This window comes from Hippoglossus hippoglossus, chromosome 15 (genome assembly GCF_009819705.1).
Source record: "Hippoglossus hippoglossus isolate fHipHip1 chromosome 15, fHipHip1.pri, whole genome shotgun sequence".
NCBI classification, from domain to species: Eukaryota; Metazoa; Chordata; class Actinopteri; order Pleuronectiformes; family Pleuronectidae; genus Hippoglossus; species Hippoglossus hippoglossus.
In genome coordinates, this window is record NC_047165.1 from 6,272,598 (window position 1) to 6,296,855 (window position 24,258).

A 24,258-nucleotide genomic window follows, 5' to 3' on the forward strand; every position below is an offset into this window, starting at 1 on the left:
AGGTCCTGTAATACATGAAGGAATTATTCAGAGAGGGGCTCCTTGTCAAAAACCCAAATTGGTTCATTCTACTATCCAAAAAAAATAAAAAATAACACACACAAAAAAAACCAGGGGGCCTTGTAACAAATGAGCCATCAGAGGAGCCCTGAAGATGAAATTATACCAAGTGTTGGCCCCTCAGAATTATCACAGTCACAAGGAAGGAAAGCTGAAACCGCGATTACTACGAGTTAGAGGCCAAGTTGTCGCTTAAGATGAGAAAGACAAGTTTGTGCCATGTTGATCCCCTTTTGTATGTGATGGATTGGCCCTAAACACTGCTCGCTGTCTGCTCCCCGGCTGCATCCTGACTAATGAAAGACTACTGCTGGGTTTTGGGGGTCAATCCACTTACGGCGCAAGTCAATTCCGAGAGTAAAAAAAAACTAAAAACATGCTGCTCTGCAAGAACCCGAAATGTGCAAATACCACAGGGAGCAAATTAATCAACTATCTTTTGGTTTGCGGAAATGCAGCTGCCTTTCGGACTGCGCAAACAAGTGAGGGCCCCCCCCTCCCTCGCCGTGTCGCTTTCCCTCGCCTCGCACAAGCCTAAAAGCTTTACACCCAGGTGATGATACTCTATCTGCTATGACGGCCACTCTCATTTGTCACGCGGCTCTGTCCGACACAAACCCAATTGAGCAGCTGCGATCAGAGATCTCGGAGGTTGTCAACGACAGAGAGCGAGTTTCCTCGACTCCACCTGTGGTAGAGACGCCGGCGTTTGCCGCCGCCTCCTCCTGCAGAATGACATGGATGACATGTTTAAATGTGTCTTTAATGGGGGAGCGAGTTCCGTTTGAGTGAGTTCTGCTGGAAGGTTAGAGCGAGAGTAGGAGACGGGGAGAGAGAGGAAGAGAGAGAGAGAGAAAACGTCTTATCAGGAGACTGGGAATTGGGTCAGGCGAGGAATTACATGCCATTCTAGATCAAAGTTGCCGTGTGTGTTTCCTCAAAGAAGGTCCCCTTATTATCAACTTAGACTTATTCTCAGGGCGCACGGTGCGTAAAAGGAAACATGATTTAATATGTTTTTGTTGAAAGAATGAAGGGAGAAAAAAATACTCTGCTATTTAGGACAGGCATGTTTCCCAATGGTAAAACTATAATGAGAAAGAGAAAGAGGGGGGGGGGGTTTGTTGGAGAGTTTTGGGTGGGGGTGTCATTCATGGCTCCATTGTTAATTCCTGCCATTATATAAGACCCTGTCTTTCTGCCTCTCGCGCTCTATCATCTGATCTGCACGGAGGAGGAAAGGCTTTAAATAAACAGCCCGTAGAGTTAAGCCAACTGGAACCCTTTTCAATAATTATATCCAGCACAATACTCAATTTACATTTCATGTATTTAGCTGAAGGACTTGACAATGTGGCGAGAGGGAAGAGTGACATTAGCGGCGGATGATAACAACCAGAGCGGTGCGCTCCCCAAGGGGAAGACGGTTTAGTCTGTGCCTTAGAGGGAGACTTTACAGAAAGCAATATGTCATTAAAAATCAGCGCCATCTGTTCAGACTTTTTTTACTTCACGTGCCGTCATGGATACGAAGCGCAGTGGAGGCACCAAAGCAAACCTCAGAAATGCAAACTGTAGGAGTTTTATCTCGCATTGCTTTGCTGTGCAATTAGTTGTGATTCTGCGTTCCGACACCAACACACACAAGAAAAAAGAAGATAAAACAACCTCTAACAATCGCTTTTCCCTCCACGAGGCCCTAATGATTTCCGCCCCCCCGTTTGAAAGTCTCCGGCTTTCACAGGACGGCGGCGTTGGTCACGTGACGCGGGTGGTTTCCGGATAAACAAGCAGGTAATTTCTGATAAAGTGCAACCGGCTTGGCTTCAAAAACGCGTTCACTCCAGATTACAGAGCGCCACCTCTGATTGTGTGAGCCCTTCCGCAGCTGTAATCACTGTCGACGCAGAACACGCAGCGTTTGGAGCCCCAGCGTTTCACATTGCACAAACAATGATAAGAACTTCAGTGGAGAATATCTACGAGCTGCGATAACATGTTTATGTTCACATGGTCGCTCCTGCCAAAAAGAAAAGCTTTTCCCCTTCTCTCTGTGATATCGCCTGTGATTAACACAAGTTGAATAAGAGCTGAAAATGTCAATGGGGGAGTTTTTTTTTTTTGTTGTTTATGTTCTCTCTCGCTCTCTTTTGTTGATTTTATTTTATGAAAGCCGTCCAAGAGCTGTTATGCATTGAGCGCACAGTATAATACACTGAGAAGTAGTATGAAAGGAAAATAACATGAATCATAGCGATTATTTGGCAAATGCTCGTGTTGTCTAAGAACTTGCCAGTCTTAGTGATGACTGCCAATATGTGTGTCATAAGACCGAGGCTATAAATGATCAAAAAAACGCTACGAGAATCAATTTGTTCCTCATGAAAGCCAAACACTGAAATATCGTGGCGGTTTGTTCCATATTTATCCATCTTTGCAGCCCTCTCTCTTTCTTTCTCACATTCGATAACTACCCTCAGCGAGGACAAATCCAACTTGTACCTACTGCAGCACAGTGTTTCTGCGACTGGGCTATTGTTAACTTTAGATATTATGCTCTGACACATGGAATGAAACAACAGCTCTCCCCTGAGTTATGGCTGAGGGGGAAAATCGAGAGAGAGAGAGAGAGAGAGAAAACAAAACACACAAGACTGGCTGAATGCCTCTCATTTCGCCAAGTGCTCCTCAGGCCAGTACATAACAAGGAAATGGACTGACAGATTGAGAAAGAGGACAGAGAGGCATCAATGATCTATTGTTTGGAGCCAAGGCTCCGTCCGACTCCCCTGGCAGTCAATATATTCAAAGAAAGCTAAATATATTACGCCACCTGCACACAGATACTTTACAAATACAGATTACGCCATTTGTATTTCTTCGGCCTAATAAAAGCATTAAGAGCAGTTATGTACCCCAGCAAGAATGTGTGTGAGCGCACTCACACACACACACACACACACACACACACACACACACACACACACACACACACACACACCACCACACAAACACACACACACACACACACCCACGCACACCCACACACACACACACACACACACACAGCTCCCACCAAAGGTCTGGAATCTATCAAAGCCCCCATTGCAATTACCTTCCAATGCAGGAAAAATGCATTACCTCTGTGCTGTGAAATGAACACTATGTTATTCTACAAGGGTATAAGTCCATCTTCCATACGGTGTACTACAGTATTCATCCTGCAGCCATGGCTCCGTGACCCCCCCCTCCCCCCCCGCATCACTTCTGCCTTACAGATGACGACAGACATTAAGTGAATGTTGAGAAACTGATCTGAAATCAGCTGCAAGAGCTTTATTCTTTATTCCATGTATTTATTTATTACCTTGGCACAATACTGTAACGCCTAGGAAGAATTAAACAGGTATTTAGCGGTAATTAGTTCACACACCCTGACATTCTGGATGTCATCAAGTTATTCTTATCATTGTGCAGTCATTCTTATTACATGAGGTAAACAACAAGCTCAGCCAAGGTAAGTCATTGGTGTTATTCAGAAATAGAACAGGATCTTTTAAAGGCACAGTAACCCAACAGCACACAGCAACAAATCCCTGTGTCCGGTGTGTGTGTGTTGTGTGTGGTGTGTGTGTGTGTGTGTGTGTGTGTGTGTGTGTGTACTAAATCTTGTGTTCTCTGTTGACATTGGTGTGGAATGAAAGTCTCCACATTTCTAGATTCACTTCCCGCAGATTCTACAATAATCGGAATCATGCATCTATCAGACATATTGGGTTCATGCTGTAAGTTATTTAGTGGTGGAAAAAGTTAAATTGATTTAAGTGAATAAAACATTGTGTAAATACTTGATTACAAGTAAATGTCCTGCACTGCATATGTCAAAGTTAGTAAAATGTACTTACAGTAAAAAGTACTCATGGGCCTACTCAGTACAAACTGCTACTGCGAGTATTAAGCCATTATTGGATTATTATTACTGATGAATGAATGTGTAAGTGAAATTTTCCATTATATCTGGTTAACATTCATTTTTTAAATAAAATAATAGTTTAATTTGTAAAAATATAATTTTATCATTTTACTATATGTAAAAATTACTACCCCCAACTGTCAAATAATGATAGTGGAATAAAAAGTCTCGTCATTATTTTCCCTGTTGTAGTAGAATATGAAGTGACATTAAATGCGAATACTCAGTAATATCAAGTGGCTCAAATTACTTTGAGTCCAAACTTGAATTCCACCACTGTTCAAATTCCTTTCACAAGCCGAGATTTCTTAATGTTGATTTGACTTTCAAGTTCCTTCTCGTGCGCCGCAGGACGTCCAGAGGAGAAGAGGGTAGTTGTACATGTATTCATAAAGCAGATGGACTGGCGTGCTCATAAAAATATGCAGAGTTATTCACTGTACAATCTGTGATGTCTAGAAAGCCTACTGAGCTGCACAGAATCACCCGTATCTATCTATCTATCTGACAGCATGAGCCAAACTGTGAGGGAGAAAGAGACGAATCAGGGAGAGAGAGAGAGAGAGAGAGAGAGAGAGAGACGTGCACAAAGCGCAAATCTGCACTGAAATATTAATGTTGCTGTAATACTTGCAATGAGCATCGTTTTGACAAAGACAAATGCGGAAATCTCTCCAGAAAGGCTGCCGGTTGGGTAACACTTAAGTATGAGTCAGGCTGTAACGAGAAGTGGCAGGCAATTTGTTTAAGAGAAAGAAAAAGGGGAAGTGTTCCTAAATCAACACACAATTTGAGATAAAAAAAAAAATTTCAAAAAAAGACTCCTGGTCCTTGTGATTTTGAGGCTTTTCATTAAATAAATATGAGGAAATTAGTTTTTTTTTTCCTGTAGAGGTGGATGGATTAGTGCTCGTGAGGGAAGCCGCACTCTTCCCCTCCGCCTGTTTAAGATGCCTGGCAGAGGTCACATCAATAGCATCTCTGTTGTTCCAGACCTGACTAATGGAGAGAGGAGAGACACAACTGTTGTTTCAGAGCTCGCTAATGGAGAGACGGAGCTCTTCATTTCCTCTGAGGCCATTCTCATTGTTTAACCATGCACCAGCCTCCAGCCCCCCCTCCCCTCCCTGTCCTCCCCCCCCCCTCCCTCCCTGTCCCCCCCCCCCCTCCCTCCCCTCCCTCGTGCGAGTCGAAAAAAACACATTATGTGACATTCCAGAAATAAAATAACACAAATTATTAATGAATATAGCTATTCGAAGAAGCTGAATTTGATTACGGCGTGAGGCATAACAGGATATGGCTGGTGTGCTGGGTGGTCCCCCCCCCCCCCCCTCCCCACTTCTCTCTCTCCCCCTCCCTCCCTCCCTCTCTTTCTCTCTCACAGTGTGTCTTTCTCTCTCGTTCTCCCATTCAAATTCGAGGCATGCTCAAACATCTAATAGATTTTTCCACCCCAGCACACAATTTACTGCTTACAGATTTAGAATTCTCTGGCTTCCGGCCAGGCCACAGTCAGAAGGGAATTAATGATATGAGCACATCAGTGAGGAAAAACAGCTTGTGATTCTCTTTCCTACAGGTCTGAGCATAATGAAGAAGATACCGCCATAACAACACCCCCCCCCCCCCCCACCCTACCCCTTAAAAAAAAAAACACAGGGGAAGGGGGGGGCGGGAGAGGCACATAATCAATACATACACTCAATTAAATTACTTCAAATGGGGATTTCGGGCAGTTTGTTGAATTAGCTCTGCGGAAAAAAGGCAGGAATATGTTTGAGGGGCGGGAAGCAAACAAGTGTAAACGACACAATCTGACACAGATTGTGACTGGAGGAGTACAGTGTGGTGTGTCTTACAAAAGCACGGCATTCTTTCTCCGTCACAGTCACAACATACCATTACTCTTGTAGCACCGCAGCACGCGCGCTTTATCTTTTCCAGGAAAACCGCTTACTCCTTTTTTCCCACGTTGCAGTGGAAACATAAAAACATTTTTTCGCGTGTGATAGTGGCTCAAAGTCCCAAATATTGTTCTGTATTGTCAGCGAGACAAATCAAGCATGAGAAGACAGCATCTGTCTGTTTCCTTATCGCCAGCCCCAACCCGCATAAACACTCTGTGACGCTCTGAGCAGCCTCTGAAAAGGGACAGAATCTACCCCTACATCAAATTGAAATGTTCCGACTGAAATATTGTCGGAATATCAACTCGGGCATACGTGTGAAACCTGGCATACAGATCAGATGTTGCATCAGAATAGGAAGCACAGTGATTCTATCCCCGAGCGGGCACGCGGCTGCAAAGAATCTTGAAATGCAACGATATCAAGGGAACCCAATAGCCAAGTGGTTGTATATGCATAATAAATAAAAACTCCAATGGTGTTGTACGGTTCCTCGCAGACCTTCAGGCTCAGTCAATGTAAATTTAGCGCTGATCACATAAATTAATGTTTAAATGTGTTCCAATGTTAGACTGCTCACTAATCCTAAGCAGCTTTTAACAAGAAGAGACTTCGTGCTGCAAAAGTATCAAAATCTAGTTTATGTATTTAGTCTTTTTTAAACGTTCTCTCATTGTTGCACATTACAATGCACAAAGGAAACTGAGCAGCTGTTCACAGCTCACATTAAATTAGTCTCGTCATTGTGAGGTTTACAAGTTCACAATTTAAAAATAACGTATTCAAATAATAGGTGTCATTGCATAGCCTACATATTAGAAAGTAACAGAATTTAAATAATTATTCCTCCTGTTTATACTAACCAGTAAGATATATCTTCCTAACAGCTTCCAATATAAGTGATATTGGACAACATCCACAGTCTTATTCTACCCAAGGTTTATGTGACGCGAATATTTGGCTTTAATATCTTCAGTAAGTCAGTTTCTTAGAAGGAAATTCCCTTTTATTCATTATCTCCGTCCACCTCAATGCCACAACAAAGACTTTGGTACTAAACGTGGAGCTCTACTAATTTATTGGTTGGTCAATAATATCGACCAGGAACGAGCCTTTCACAGACATGTTGGTATCAACGTTTATCAGAATTAACTCTGCAGAAAAATGCATTTATGTTCATATATAATGTAAATAAAGTGCTTGTTTTTCACCATTAATTTGTTCATATGTCCTTACATTTGTGTTTTCTATGTATTTATAGATATGCAAATTAAAGATTGTGGTTAAACTGTAAAAATATCAAGACTCAATCAATCAATCAAGGTGTTTGATGAACTCAGACTGCTGAGGCCTCTCACTGACTCTGACAAGCGTTAACCTTAAACTGTCATGTTACTATCAACTGGAGAAGTTCTCCTACATTAATCATCAGCTGCTACAACCACAAGTGGCCTTGAAGTGCTCCGAAATCACTCCTGAAAAAAATATATACTTGTGGAACAAACGCACCAGTCAAATTAATGCAATGCGCCTAAAATATACAACATACACAATAAGGAAGGTCAGTTATTATGGATAACAGAAAAATAAAAAAAATCCATAATTATAATTATTTTTGTACATACAACTCACAACAAAGTGCATTTTGAATGTAAATCTATCTCGCCAATTTGAGTCAGGGCATCGACGGAGACGCTGGAAGTAAAACATCCATCAAAACGCAGCATTTGCAGCTTTTCATCCAGCGAAAGAGCCGCATGACGAACATGTCTTTCCTTGAATAATAATAATAACTGACCTTCGTTACCATCACTTACTGAATATTCTATGAAAAATGTTCATGTTTTCTGATATTTAATCCATCATGCAGCCTCCAGTTCTCCGCTTGAGCCCGATGTGACGGTGGGTCAAACCGCACAATTACAACTGCTTTAATATGCAGCACTGCAGGAAACGTGTATTTAAAAGAAATATTTCTGATCTCTCCAGATAAAAGTCAGACCCAATAATATTATTTTGCGATTTAATGGGGTCAATTGTTTGCTTTTCACAAGGTGCTGCGGCACAAAGCCGAGGTGGAAGGGTTCATGATTTTGCAATCCACTGTATATTTTTTCTTCCTCAGGCTGCATGGTTCCTTTGAATGTTTTCTCAGATCCCTGATCCTCGCAGAGGGATGAGTCAGCTGCAGATGATCCTATAGGTGAGCACAGGAGTCAGGAGCTCCCTCCATGTTTTCTGAACGCAGGAATCAGGGCTGTGACCTTGTATAATCCTCCACATCATCTCAACTCACAATCTGCTCAGCGCTTTCCGCACTGAGGACTCGAATTTAAGAAAGACAAGACAGAAAAACCTATTGAGCTATTTTGTGAGCAAGAGCCATCCTTTGTGTGCGTGTGTTCCTTTTTTTTATTATCATTTTCCATTTATGGCTCTCGGCACAAGCCAACAAACTGTATCAGCAGATACAGTTTCTCTCCAACGCTCGGCCTCGTAGTATACGACCAGAAACCAATTTCGGCAGGCGGCAATGAAAAAAAAAAAAAAAGAATCAGGCCAGTTCTCTGGGGAGAGATAGAGGGGCAGAATGTAAACTTCCCTAGGAAACCATCCCTGGTGGCTTCAACTGTAAAAAATATAAAGCTCTAATACTCACAACAAGATAAACTGAGTGGACACTTTGCATTAAGTTGGTTACATAGATTACGTAAGGACTGTAACATACTCCACGCACTCAGAAATAATGAAACTGAAAAACAAAAGTGTCCCTCAAATTCCACAAGAAGAGGATGAAATATTTCTAAGTGTTTTTTAAGCACGTTAATGGGATTGAATGTCACATATCTTACATGATGTTCACAGCAAATATATATTTATTTATGTATTTTGCTGAATAAACTAGAGACAGGGGGAATGTGTGGTATCAGTGGTATCTTCACATTTACTGTAAAAATATGATAGATCAACTCATTTAATGCTTAATTATAAAACAATTATGATTTTGTTACGTCCGTATAGTATCGCATCATCAATTTTCCAGTTTCCACACTTCATGCTAAGTTTAGCTAAATAACCAACTGCCTGTCACGTGTTCTATACAAACAGCAGTATCATCTAACGCTTGATAATAAAACAATGTCTGCATGCTTTTGATACTTCTGTCCAGAATCACGCTGGTTTCCCCCCCGTTTCAACTCTTTATGACAAGAGCGATAAGGATAATCTCATCAAACTCGTGATAAAGCAATTCACGCATTGTATTGTTACGTCTGTACGGGATTGGACGATCAATACAAACATTTCGAAAGCTGAGTCGAGATTTCCAAATGATCCCTTTCAAGGCACAAGGCTCTTATTTTGAAACAGGAGACAGGAAGGACTTGTGTTAAGCTGAAAAGACGTCACGTGAGAAGAGATGCGTAAACACAGATGTGATCCATATTTTACTATCCAGTTTACAACTGATAACACCATCACAAAATGATCAAATTCGTGCAAATACAATAATTATCATACATCTGCCAACACTACGTCTTTACAGAATCATGCTAGCTTTTTTATTTCCTGTTTCCTTTATGCTAAGTTTAGCTAACCTGCATTTTAGCTGTAAAAACATGAGCAGTATTGATTATCTCATCTCACTCTTAATAATAAAACAAATTACGCACGTTTGCCAAAATATTTGACTGTTCCTTCAACATGCCGATGACCTCAATGATTCTTTAATGATTTAAAGGACTGTGACAAAGGCCTTCATGCCTCGTGGTCCACTCTTTTAAAACTGTGCGTCCCAAAGCCTGAATAAAGTTGGCATTTGAATTATGATCCCAATCATCTCTCTGCCTCGCAGCTCTTGCAGAATCGCAGCCGTGGATGCTGCAGGACAGAAGTGAAGGTCACTTGTTTCTGTAATTAATTACCTCACTCCGTGCGTGCATCTTTGATTTCGATCTGTTTGCATTTCCGTGGACAGAACAGGGCTTTGTTCACTCTCCAGTCTATAATTCCCTGATCAAGAACAACACAATATTACATTCTGCTATTTGGAGACGCTTATGTCTCACAGTATTTTTCATACGTTGCCTTTGAGACAAAAATACATAACAGCGCTCTTAATTCGCATTGGCAGCGTGCCAGGAAAAGTTAGGATATGCACTTGGGGGGGGGGAGTGGAGTGCAGTTTCCCTCGATAACAATGGCACACTTTATTGCTCTTTAGCTCACAATGGTGTTTCTGTGCAGCTTGTGGTGCTGCTGCAGTATCCTGTTATGGGGGAACAATCCAATTCCTCCGACATAGCTACAGATCAGCCCGAGAATAACAATCAGCAAATGCATCATTCAAGTAATACGGCGAGGAGCCACTTCAGGCTGTTCTGTTCATAAAAATAAAAAAATAAAAAGATGTAGAGCTCTGTCATAAAAAAGTCTGTTTAGTCAATGAGCCACACATATTACACAGAATTACGAACATTCAGCTACAGGACGCTTTAAGGGGACTGATATATCTGATCTGCTGCTGTGACATGAATATTTCATCCGGGTAGTCAGCAGCATTGCAGTGGCACATTTCATATTTCTATGCAAACCCTTGCTCAGACTAACATGCATTTGCCTTGATGAATAAGTGATCTCTCTCTCTCCCTCTCTCTCTCTCTCTGTCTCCCAAACTCTCTGCCCCTCTCATATTGTTCGACTGTCAACAAATGACACACGCCAAAGATGTAGTGAACAAACAAACTAATGGACAAGTGAGTGCACACCACTGATTGTTGGTGTGTAGCATGTATGCATGTGTCAGTTTATGTGTGTGTGTGCGTGTGCAATATGCGTGTGCATCAAAGCATGTGCGCATGCGTGTGTCTCTGGTGCCCTGCCAGAGTCTGAGCCCGTTCTGCTGAGTGGGCAGATTCTCTGGCGGAGTGTCCCATCGGAGTGACAAGTGCATTTAGAAACAGCCTGATGGAGTCATTAACGGCAGCACCGCTCATTAGCAGCACATTCACATACACACGCACGCACGCACACACACACACACACACACACACACACACACACACACACACACACACACACACACACACCCTCAGCAACAATAGCGTCAGGTTATTACACTGACAACAGATAAATCTATAAAATCTAGATGAAACAGCGCGTTTATGCGAAGCCGTGATATGGAACATAATATCATTTAAGAAGCAGGCTGACAAATGTATTTATGAAAGCAAGCAATCACATCCACACCCACAAGCACAATCAAACTGTATTGATTACTGGAATAACAACAAAGCTTCCACTATCGATCCTCTTGTCCTTTTTGTGTATGAGATTCAAGCAATGTCGAGTAATCAAGGGCATTACAGCAGCGCACAGCGAACACACAATAGCTCCTCTTCCTGGAAGAGCCCGGGCAGAAAACAGAACAGGAGTCATCAATAATCCAGTTTTCCACTGAGGAAGGCTCATATTTTTTATGGCAGTTTAACTTCCACGTAGGCTTTAGGCGTACATGATTATTAAAATGACTTAATCGAGGATCATAAAGCTAAACTGGCTTTAATCACCACTATATATACTTACAACCTGACAAGAGGTACTGTAATTCTGACGGTTTTTTCCCGGCGTGTTGGCTAAGCTACATTATACCATTCTAATCAGCATTAGGCATTACATCTGAGCCATGTGAGAGAGAGAGAGAGAGAGGCAAATAAGTGGGGAAACCGGCTTCAAAGGGAACATTATGTTCTTTCTGATTATTAGACTCAAACGGCAGCGTTTCCTATTTGCATCAGGTGAGTCATCTGCGGAGACAATCCAGCTCTATTTTGAACCCGATTCACAACTGCAGCGAGGACCCCGAGAGAACCGGTGCAGGAATCAAACATTCCCCGACAGTTAATGGCACCGTGCACATGATGAATACGCCAGACAACCATTCAGACACACAACCAAAATGATCCTTAAAGCTGCGGAGATACACAGTCAATTATGAGCAGGGTTTGACGGGCGAGGAGGTATCAGAGGTGCTGGAGACGGCAGTTTGATGCAACTTAATTATTTAAAAAGACATTACGAGCTGAATTATGTGATCGTTGCTAGAGTCAGAAAACAAAACTGTTATACAGCAGGATGGTCATGCGTTGGCAGACACGCGGCCATTACTTCTAGCTTGCCTCTATTAGTGCGATTCTCAGCTCATTATATCGGGAGGAATACCAACTATATCCTGATGAATTACTCCAGTCAAGACAGCACTTGTTAAACCGAGCGTAGGACAATAAAAATCATCTGATTTATGGAGGAGACAGGACACAAATACATAAACATTCAACACAGCAGCAGAGAGAGGCTGGAGACACTGCAGTAACATTATGGAAAGATGCCGGCGCTCACCTAGCTGTGCCCTCTCCCTCTGGACATCCTTGAAGTTGAGGCCGCTGGTCAAGGTGCTCTCCCGGTAGCGGTGCAGGGCCTCCCGCCTCCCGTTGGTCCCCAGCTCCCGGAGCACGGAGGCTTTGAGAGGCTCGGCCTTCAGACCGTGGGCCCATCCTGAGAAGTCCGGTACCGTCCACTTCACCAGGTCCTCCAGCCGAACAATCACCTTCTCACACACTGCAATTACCTCGTGCTGAAATGAGGCAGGGCAGAACCCCAATTACAATCAGCAGAATGATGGGAGCTGTAGATATGCAGCATGCAAAGGTTAAGGATCATCTACCAGTGCAAGAATTTTACAACTTTCTCTAAAAGTGCTTGTTAAATAGAAACAAATAAAGAAATAAATACGCATATCTGCAGCTACGCATAACTGAATTTCTGAAAGTGATATCTACAAACAAATTCTTCACTCTGTACAAACTTGTGGAAACACTTTGGGATTAAAATAACAGATAAAGCTGTTACTTCCTGCAAACTGCAAACTGCATTAGAAATCATTGCAACTAAGCAGAGGGAACTTTTCTCTACAGACCTAAAACCACTGCCTTTCTACATTAGGCTATTTTCACATTGTAACCCCCACTGAAGTACAATTCAGCTCCTTTACTTAAGAAAAACAGAAACACTAACACATGTGATTATATAGTGTAGTAGTGAGCCACTGCTAGCTTCCAACAACACTGATATATTGTCCTGACTCTCAGATATTTGTGCTCGGCGTCTAGACTCGACATAACGAGTTCTCAACCTTCTCTCCTCCGCCTCCGCTCGTTAAATGTTATGTTTACATATGCTTGTATTGTTCGTACAGGCACATACTGAATTCATAATGGTTGTGTTGCTTTTATATTTGAAGTTTCAAAAAGAAGCTCAAACCTTCCTTCTACAATGTTAACGTTGCACTTTCGATATGGTGTTGGTGCTATATTATTACTTTTGATTATTATTATTTAGATATAAAACTTTTTCCAGCACATTTTAACAATAACGCAATAATACTGATAAACATAATACTTTTGATCACTTATAAATCATGACTCACAATTTAATTTCTATGATTATATACTTGACAATATTTACCTCTGAAATCCAAGTATGAAGTTAATTACAGTACAAATACCTCACATGTGCATTTAAGTAAAGTGCTTAAGTGAATGTAGCTGCATTCCAACAGTGGTTAGTCATGTTTGGCCGTGTGAGGCGACATAATCAGGCTCAAAGGTTGTGGAAAGACGGGCTTAAAGAAAACGGCTTAAAGTTGGAGTCGGTGGAAGAAACAGGACAAACAAGTCGTCCTAACGTCCTAATTTATGAAATAATTGGTTTGACCGTCGAGCAGCATTACGGCTGTGGATGCACATATAAGTAAATTACAGCGGCATGAATATGGATGATGTGGGCAATTGCTGAATTGAATTTACGCAGTTAAATCAATGTCGATGAGGACAGATATGTTTTTTGGACTTTTTCCGATTAGCATTTAGGGAAGTCAGGGCTCCTCGTATTCACCGTGAATGCTGAGTTTTTTTTTTATAGCATTTAAATCCTGCGTCACACTCTGTGGCTATGATTACACCTTCAAAAGTGTAGAGGAGTAGAAGAAATGTAATTGGTTCGAGCGAAGGGTGTAATGAATGAACTGGAGAAAGCTGCGAGCCAGTGGTCTCCCTGACACACAGTCAAATTAATGTGACACTGTCAGGAAACTATAAATGTAAATCCATAGCGGTGACGTGCACGGCTGACACTGAGGGCTGGATATAGCCGCGGCGGTTTTGTGTACATACTTCAGTCTGCTCAGTTGGCTCACTTAATAAGATTTGCTCTCTTACCAGTGTGTGCCTCGACCTCTTTTTTTTTTTTTCTCCAAGGTTGATTCAACGTCTTTTAATAACTCTCATGCTCAAAGAACTACGAGTCCGACAGAGAGGGAAGGAAGCAGAGATCCTTAAATGTGTTTCCATTTGAAGGGCTAATGGATGAAGTGCTTGTAACCAACAGAGTGAAGTGGTGTGCTGGACGATGGCTATTACAGAAACAGGGAAATCTGGAGGACAGATGTGTACAGGGCAGAAACACAGGCTCCAAGTCGGTCTCTGATGTTTACATTGGTTATCTCCAATTTAGCAGGCATCTGCGTCCCTGGACACATTTCCCCTCAAAAGAGCCTGACATTAAAATAACACTCATTTATGTCCTGTATGAATATAGAGACGGTGCATGCAATAAAATAATACCCCCATGCAAACAAATAAAATCCCAACTCTGCAGTAAAAACCTTCCCTTTGTGGAGCTTAAAATGCAAAGTTTTTTGTTTTTTATTGGCATCTGACGCTGCATCCCCCATGTTTTAATGGATCCTTTCAAAGAGTTCCTGTTATTTCATCTCCATTTTCTAAAAAACAAACAGCTTTTCACAGTCTCTCTGTACAATTACCTATATTCACTCCTCACATCATCTGGAACTATACAGGCATATCAAATCCCAACCAGTTGGAGACAGTATTTCCTTATAAAGGAAAAGCCTGCGAGGGATAGCTTGATATAGCTGTGCCTCCCTCACTAAGTAGAAACATCAAACATGGGTTTTCGGTCTTCTTATAATGAGCTGTCTTCAGCTGTCAAGTGGTGCCGGGTGCTTGTAACCAGCTTTCCGTGCAATGAAAAACTGACTGCCGCTCCTGCCGTCAGAAAAGCAGGCCATTTGAATAATATAGAGTAACAGTAAATAGGCTTCAGCCTGCAGCCAAAAAACCACACGGCTCTGTATCTCTGCAGAATTAGCTACTGTACTTTGATGCGATCTACTGACGGCAAACACACAGAGAAACAAAACCACCGAATATTCTACTTCAGTCCGTCCGAAACAAAAAAACAGAAAAAAATAATGCACTGAATGTTCTGCTGCTGATGTATGAGGCAAATAGCAACGCTTCAAGTAATTCAATAGCACACCGGAGCGTCCACGCAGCACCAGCAAATCTTAAAAGCACACAGCCGTTCCCTCCATATCAATCAGCTGAATGACACGGTGCCTTGTGCGAGTGTCAACAGATCCTGTTCGGGGACTTGTTCGGCTCAGGACCAAAACACAACAGGTGAGAGCAATTCAGCAGCTGTCAACACAGGCCAGAATATAATCAGTCTATGAACTGAGCCGAGGCTCGAAGAGAGAAAAAAACACAACAACAGGATTCAACCATTAGCTTTGCCATAGACTGTTTATTTCGACCTCCGCCAAGGAAGTTGTGTTTTTATTGGTGTTAGTTTGTTTGTTTGTTTACTTGTTTGTTACGAGCATTACACAGAAACTGATGTATGGATTCCCACGAAACTTGGTGAAAAGATGCAGTATGGGTCAGAGAAGAGCCCCTTAAATTTTGGTGTGGATCCAGGAATCTTCTATCACTTTCTTCAACATTGCAAAATAGAGCTTTTATTTTGACATTTCCACCAATTTCCAGAGGAATAGTTCATGGATCTTAATGAAAGAACACAGAGGGGCCTGATATCTCTGAGTTTAAGTAACTTGGTGCGGTTTGATTGAATTAAAGAGGACAGTCGGGCCTTGACGGCAGTGTGCGCTCTGCTGAGTGCCATTCTGCTTGTATTTATTACTTTACCAGGCAGTTTCAGCTGCTGTGATGCAGCACATTCAGTCAGGAAGCTGAGCTCGGGCTTATGGTTTGTGTTTAAGCAAATACTGTAGACTTAGGAAACGTGCCGGGGTTTCTGAGAAGCAGCCAACCAAGTCAGTTATTGAGTAGAGCAGCCAAACAACAGTGAGAGCTGGATCGAACCAGGGCTGCAGCACGTGATTATTCTCATTTCTGTATCATCTGTCGATTCAATTAATATTTCAGCTGATGAAGACTCAACAGTGAAAAATGATCCCGATACTTTGTGTCCAACCAGCAGGGTGCGAAACGCACGGATACTCAATCCACAAATCAGATAAAGTGAAGTGAGCAGCAACTATTTGAAATATGAGAAGCTGCAACCTGTGAACGTTTGACATTTTTGCAGCGCTGACACAACAACAATCAATTAATCAATCTGCAGCTATTTGGACAGTCAATAACTCATTGAAATCATGTTTGTTTTTTACAGAAGTGCCCATAATTCTCTGCTTGTGACCTATTAAATGTGAGTATTATGAAAGTAAACTGAATATCTTGGGGTTTCCGACTGTTGGCTGTACAAAACAACACATAACAAGGTTCAAACTGGACCATGTTCACGTATTTTTAAACAAATCAATGACTTTAACAATAATTGGCAGACTGATTGATAATTAGAATATTAGTTAGTTGTAGCCCTATGTTTCTGCTTAGTAAATGACTCAAATAATTCATCCTTTACTAATACCGTGGCTGATTAATTTTCTGCCAAACCAATTAATCCACTCATTGTTTCCACTCTCTATTAAGATGAATCATTCCCGTGGTATTCGTCGGCCTGGCGGGGGTCTCCTGCTCGCCACTCGGATTTTTCCAGGGTTTCAAAGAGAAACTCGGGGCCTCGCTCTTCTGTAAATGCCGCCCGTCCACACTGTGCTGTCATTTCCAGTTAGGCAGCTTATAGTTTAGCAAAGCAGCAGACACAGCCAGCAGGCCACTTGATAATATAGGTCAGAGGACTGCAAGCCCACAGCCAAGAGGTGACACTCCACATCAGCAACATACCAAACAGCCGGGTGTCATTTCACTGACACTTCCTACACCGATGCATTAGGAGCATTTATACACTCGGAATCCTACACTCACATGTCTTAATGTGTTGGTATGATTTCACCTCGGGTGTGTCGATGAACGCACACACACACACACACTCGCCTACTGCTCATTCCGGGACCGAGTTAAAATGCAAGGTAACACATTAACTGCTGAATGTTACACTCTGTCTCCGCACTTCCATCAATAATTCATGTTATTACTGCTGCGGCATGATATCTCCGAAAACACTGCCGAGCGAATTTATTGCTATGACTGCACATAATGGACTCAAAGTGGGAAAAAAACAGACTTCTGCTGTGAAACTGTAGATAACTCTGTTCCAGCACGACTCCGGCAATCTCGCTGAAATTAAGCCCGTAAAATCCATATCATTCAATTTGTATGGATGCAGCGGTGTACCGGTGGCAAAACAGAGCGTAAGGGACATTCCGAATTCTATGTTCGGTGATCCAATTAGAAACAATGCACCCTGAAATATTCCATATCGCTGCGAACAATTCCCCCGCGAGAAATCCGTGCCACTGCGCGCCAGCAGTGGGGCAGACATTCCTGACTGTCAGCGTTCTGGGGCGGAGCGTTGCATCGCTCGGACAGGACTTTCAGCTTGGGAGTCAAAGGGATGCATGCTCCCAGTGGGTGGGTGTCTTTCTATACTGTCGGTACACACACACACACACACACATACATGCACACACACACACTGCTCCTGTCATGCTGGGAAGGTTTCAGCCTGCTGCCTCCGAGAGGTCAGCGCTGGAATTCCTCAGGCCAAAGGAGATTAGTAATTGAGTAATGGACATGGTGACATGGACAATGAGGAGACAGAGAGGAAGAGAGAGGAAGAGAGAGGAGAGGTTGAGAGAAAGAGAGAGAGAGAGGGAGAGAGAGAGGAGAGAACAGGGGTATGAAACACAATATGAGTTCATTATCTATCTCTCCTCCCCATGACTGACCTTGGCTTCAGTGTCCCAAAACAAACTTATCTGGGAATTAAACAGCAGCTCTGGGGAGTGAGCCAGGGACAATTGAATTACAATATGTTGGGCTTTTCTTTTTTTTTTTAGACTGCCTCAAGACGAGAAAGAGTTCAAGGTGCAGCGTTTAAAAAGGTGAGAATTATTGTACATAATGTTCTGGCACTTAATGCATGCAGTTTATTCATATGCATAAAAGTTGCTGTACTATCTGCGGGGCGCTGAACTCATCTTTTATTCACCGATTCCATTAAGAGATTGCTCTCACATGAGCCGCGGTGATATATGAACTTTGCATTTTGGCGCGGTCATAATGACAAAGAGAAATAGCGAGATAACAGGAGTTTTCAAAAGCCTTTCGCGAAAGTGGGAGAGGCATCCATCATGTAAGGTGACACCGAGAAAAAGCTGCGTCAGCTCCCTGGAATCACTGCAGCTTTGTACCCTTGTATTTTAGCAAATGCACAAACACACACTCTCTCTCTCTCCCATATTTACACACACATACACACACAAAAAAACAAAGCATAATGATTCTCCACCACAGTTAAGAATGAAAAATATTGGCTGGAGTATTAAGGAAGAGTTTCTCATCTGTGGCTACATTCTCCTCAAAAGGTTATAATAACGATCCACTGTAGCTGGGGGCACTGGAGTCATGCATCAAGGCAAATGTTTGCCTGTACAAGTGGTTAGTCAATGACAAAGTGGAAAAAACCGGGCTGAAGAGCAGCAAGCGTCTCCTGCGTGTTGACAAACCAGCCGCTGCTGCAACATATCATTACTAGGCTACAAAGACACAAAAGAGTTTGGGTGAAAACGAGCTGGAAGGACAGGAATGACAACTCCTAAACCGATGGGAAATGTTAGCAGGGCTTTTTATAGCCTTTGAAGTCCTGGGTATTCCATTTTAAAGGTTTTAAATTACACTATCCTAAAAAGCTGGTAATAATTTACATGCTATTTCAGCAATGGTGAGGAATTCACTGGAGGGCAGTGTTCAGAGTTAATGACTTGTTCTGCAGCAGGAGGAGGCACACGTGCACCCCCCCCCACCACCACCACCTCTAAATTCCTGCCATTGTTGTGTGAATGGGGAGATTTGGTATAATGCACAGACTGGCCAAGACCAGAGAGCAGTATGGATGGAAAAGATCAGTGCATAAATGCGCCATATCACATTTACACTCCAGTCATTCAGCAGAACGACCTTATCCATCAAAACGCTGCTTGCATATCTGAGCCACTTACACTTAACTCAACTAGCTTCCCAGATGCCTGAATTACCCATTCAGGGTTTCTCCCTGAGGAAAAATCAAAGAAGCAGCAAATGAATACAATCTAATTTCCCTACAAGCTGGCTTTCCAAGCACTGAAACACATGCACGGACGACTGCCGTGAACCGAAGAAATGGCTCTGGACACATGCCAAAGTGTTTTCCACAGCAATCAATACTGGCCTACTGCTGCAGTCCCCAGCCTGTCACTGTGTGTGTATGTGTGCGTGTGTGTGTGCGTGTGTGTGTGCGTGTGTGTGTGCCAAAGCCTTGTCAGCTACAGGGACAGAATAGAGGAGAAGAGAGGTCAGATGAAATCAGAGGTGATGATAATAGCCCATTAATATAACATGATCCAGAAATATTCTCCGAGGTTGTGGATTCCCATTAAGAGCCCCTCGCTGTGTTTGCAGTAAAGTGGGGTATATATAAAATAAGATAAGCATAAGCAATTAACCGCCTGAAGCCGAGTATACAATAAGTGGGTGTTGTATGCGGCGAGCTGTTATCTACAACAGCTCTCTCCTCGCTCTCCAAAAAACAGAAAGTATTACAGCCGGCGAGCAGCACACCAGCAGGAGAGGCAGGCCATTTGGAGTGAGAAGAAATAATGTGTCACTCAATGAGTTTTAAAAACACATGTGACTGTTTAGTCGGTGGCAGTTTGCAGGCAGACAAATAGAGCGGAGGCCCCAATAGAGGGTTTGTCATAATGGGTGAGCAGCTCCACACAAAGCCTATTTAAAGAGCAGGCAGAGCTCAACTGGTGGGGGTAAACACTGCTTGTCAGGCTGAGATACAATGAAAAATGGAGGCACCTCCACATATATGGACTTAATAATTAACTCAGTATAAATAGATTAATACAGTTTTATCTGGACGTGCTCGTCAGCCGTCCAAGCAAACGCCGGCACCGAGAGCGAGGTTTATTCAATGAATCACTATTTTTATTTTCCGCGCCAGAGCCGACTGAATTTAAAGCTGGCTGCGTTTAAAAAGGAAATTGACCTCCAACCCGGTGACAGAAGAAAAACAAGCACAGTAGGTCATGGGTTGGTTCCTCTTGCGGCTGCACAGCGCAGCAAAACAAGCCCAACACACGGCGCAGGAGAGGCTGAGAGCAAACAAATACCTGAGAAATAACCAGGAAATTACATCATATCTCAGCACTGAGAACACGAGTGAATCAGTAATCCACTTCTACGGAGCTGGTTCAATATACAGCTGTAATGTCTTGGGGGTGGGAAACAAAGTTGAGGTATTTGAAGGATATTGGCTTCAGGCTTAAGATAATAGCTATCTACAAGATAAGAGCTGCGATCACGCTGCACCGGCTGCTTCGTGCACGTCAAGTGTCCCAAACTGTTTCTGTTTCATGCTGAGTGAAGAAAATAAAAAAAGAATTGGAGAGTAAATCCAACTTGATCTAAGAATAAGTGTCATGAGCCTCGTTGATACTGAGCTGTGGCTTTACCTCATGATGCGGCCTGCGCTGGTCGTGAGAACACAGCACACTTCCTGAGAGCTCCAAGTTATCAAGTTCATATCTGCATGAGTCACTGAGCTAATTTGAACTCCTGATTTTCAGCCAGTCAATTACAGATTTACAGTTCCGTGCAACCCCCCCCCCCCCCCCGCACATTAAGCAACCAGAGCCTTGGAGAAAATGTGACTAATGTGAGGTTAATAAACTGCTTAATAAAACACCTCAAAAAGAGAAAATAAAAATGATTCCTTTCACACGTGCGTCACCCGGGCGCAGGTTTTAACAGCCAGCCTGTTTTAATATCACAGCTCTCCGAGGCTGGTTCACCCTTCCTGTTTGTTTTTTGGATTACGGGTTGCATCTGTAAGCACTCCTGGCTGACTCATGCGGCGCAGATTAGTGTTGTGGGGCAAAGTCAGCGAGAATCTGAATGGGCTCAGTGAAGGTCATAAAGTGACTTTAAGTTGTCAGGGCAATTTCCAGCGTGTAATATACAGTAAGTCGTCCGATTCGCTGAGAGCAGGCGGGTTCGACGAGGCTTTTGATCGAGATCAGCCTGCAGGCACCTTCCATTCACTTACACATATCATCCCCCTGAATGATATCACTTTATGGGTCTAGCCTCTCCTATAATCACAGTGCAACTTCAAAGTAAGAGCATGTGTCTCTGGTGTTTGAAGGATTGTGCTGCTTTGCAAGTTGCTACATAATTCATGCAGGTGAATTATTTGTATTGCTCTGATGTTTCTACCCTGTTATCAAGTACACAAACTACAACAGTAGGATGTTGTTTATGCCCTTAATGTGTGTGCGAATATTCAATGTTCATTTGCAGGATTGTGTTGTAATCTCTCATAATTCATGTGGTTAAATGACTTTTATCCCTCATATGTTGTGAGATACACAAACTACAGCGGGAGAAAGATTATTGCTTGAGAATATTTCATTTGCAGGATTGTGAGCTGTAATGGGAGCTGCTACATAATTCATGGAGGTACTTTAATTCTTCCCAAGTTATCTAATACACAAACTACAGCGGTAGTGTGATCAGGTACTTTTCATTATGTCCCAGATTGTTTGCGAATGTGTCATTTGCAGGATTATGCGATAATACATGCATTTAAATGACTTATGCTCCTGTAAGGTCTCCACTCTGTTGTCTAATACACAAACTGTAGCTGCAGTATGATCCTGTGTTTCACTTTATGCCCTTAATCATTTGAGAATATTTCATAAGCATTCACAGGATTGTGTCACGAGATGCAAGTTGCTCCATAATTAATGTGAGCAAAGGACTTTAATTCTGCTTATGTAACCTCATACTCGATCTACAGCAGCAGAATGACCCTGTGATGTACTTTGTCTGTAATTGTTTCAGAATATTTCATTTGCATGTGCAGGATTGTGCTGTGAGGCCACTTACTGCATAATTCATGTGGGTGAATGACTTTTACTCGTCTTATGTAACCTCACACACAAACTAAAAATGATCCTGTGCTTCACTTTATGTCCTAAACTGTTTTTAGACTATGTCATTTGCAGGATTAAGTGCTGTGATGCAAGTTGGGACATAATTCCATTCCTCTAGTGTTTCCACACTGTTATCTAATACTCAACCTGCAGCTGTAGTAGGATTCACTTTTCTGTCCTTAATTGTTGGAGAATAATTCATTTGCATTGGCAGTGCAGCTCTTTGCTGGTAGATTTAACCAATGGAGTGGAATGTAAGCACTTTGCAATGCAAATAAGTCTTTGGGAAAGGGGCGGAGTTGACATGTCGTTGCGCAAGTGTGGCCTCAGAACCGACGATGCATGCACTCAAAGTAATTACTAAATAATTGCAGCGTGTTAAAGGCTAAAGCGAGGAAGGCTTCGGGAGATGATACCCGCTCGTGGAGAAATCCTTCCACAAATGGCCATAAATAGCCATCTTTCTCATGAAAGGGAAATGCGATAGCCACTCTATTACTCAAGAGGAAAGAATGTAAGTAAACCATCAGCGGAAGAGTCAAGTACAAACACGGCTTTGTCCTTCCCCATAAACAATATAACAGCAGCGGAGAGTCGCCGCTGATCACAGGCGCAGAGCAGCAATTAAAGCGATGTAGTCGCTGGATGAAGAAAAATCAGAGAGGGAACAGATCATCATTTGTGCCGGTGAGAAAAAAAAAAAAAAAACCTCCAAAGATCAGAGTGATGCCATTCAATGTAACCGGATCACACGCGCCACATATGGCCACAGTCAATCATAGCCATTAGCTCCCTGTGCCAACAACAACGCCTTAATGTAACACAGGGACGTCTCACATTGTCGGGAGGATGGAAATGTCCACATGGAAAAAATATGCAAAGCGTGGAGAGAGGAGTTAAAACGTGTCGGCGCTGGCTCGGCTCCGCTTTATTACCAGAGCTCTGCCTCTTTCAACATCAGGCGGCATTACAACATATCCAGTAACTATCGCACCGAGCGATCTGAGCCACATTGATCCCATGCATTCATTATCGTTTCGCAATTTCCGCCCATATGTCAGCATTTGACACGCTTCACCCAGAGAAATGAGACGACGGAGCCCCGGCGCAGGATTCTTGCGGATTTTCCCCCTTTATAACACAATTAACCCCATAGAGCGCAGCGGCAGCCTTATTGAGCGCAGCTGGACAAGTGCACATTCAGCAGTTGACACCACAATAGACAAACAGGCTCAAGGAAGACCGGGGAACCAAATAGCGCCTGTAGGTCAGTCCCTCCACTGCCCGGACACATCAATGTCAACATCCATACATGCGCCTCTGAATGTCACCAGAGATTCAACCAGCAAACCAGCAATACAGATGCAGCTCATGACAAAAAAAAAAGAGGCTCGTAAACAGGAACAGGAACAAGACACGATTAAAAACAAATCACACACATTACGCGTGATTATTCATCAGGCGATTAACAGTCCTACCTCTCCGTGAGCGACTGTCCGTCCCTGGGGAGTATCCTCGGGTAGAAAATAAAGTTTGGAGCTTGATAAAAGTTGCTTGCTTGTTCTTTCCTCCCAGAGCAGCTGAAGCTCCGCTATGCAAATAGGATCCTCCGGTTTACATCTGACGAAGAAGAAGTCTCCGAGAGACAGAATCCTCGGTTTGCCGTCCCGGTTAAATTTAAAGGCTTTATAGAATATATATGGTCCATGTAAACCGCAAGACGAGCCCACCCACTGTAGAGGAGAAACAAACGAGACAGATTAATGAATGGATTTTATCAACTCATTTTTGTAAACAAATCATATGTTGGCACAAACACATTCAAAACATTCGTGCGTAATTACGCGCGGCTGGCGAATATCACATTGAGCATTTCTCCTGTTTTCTGCGCACAATTAGTATCATGCAGGCTAACTATTTTTAGATGGTCA

The 24,258-nt window shown here is 42.7% G+C and overlaps 1 protein-coding gene across 1 annotated transcript in view; it reads right to left on the minus strand.

The window, feature by feature from the left end:
- arid5b (AT-rich interaction domain 5B) overlaps positions 1–23,982 on the minus strand; it is a 79,017-nt gene extending 55,035 nt beyond the window's left edge. The window contains exons 1-2 of the mRNA XM_034608167.1: positions 23,806–23,982; positions 12,340–12,574 (exon numbers count right to left, since the gene is read on the minus strand). Of these exons, the coding sequence (XP_034464058.1) occupies positions 12,340–12,494 (155 nt within the window). The 5' untranslated portion in view covers positions 12,495–12,574; positions 23,806–23,982. The remainder of the gene's footprint in view (positions 1–12,339; positions 12,575–23,805) is intronic.
- Between the last annotated feature and the right edge of the window lie 276 nt (positions 23,983–24,258).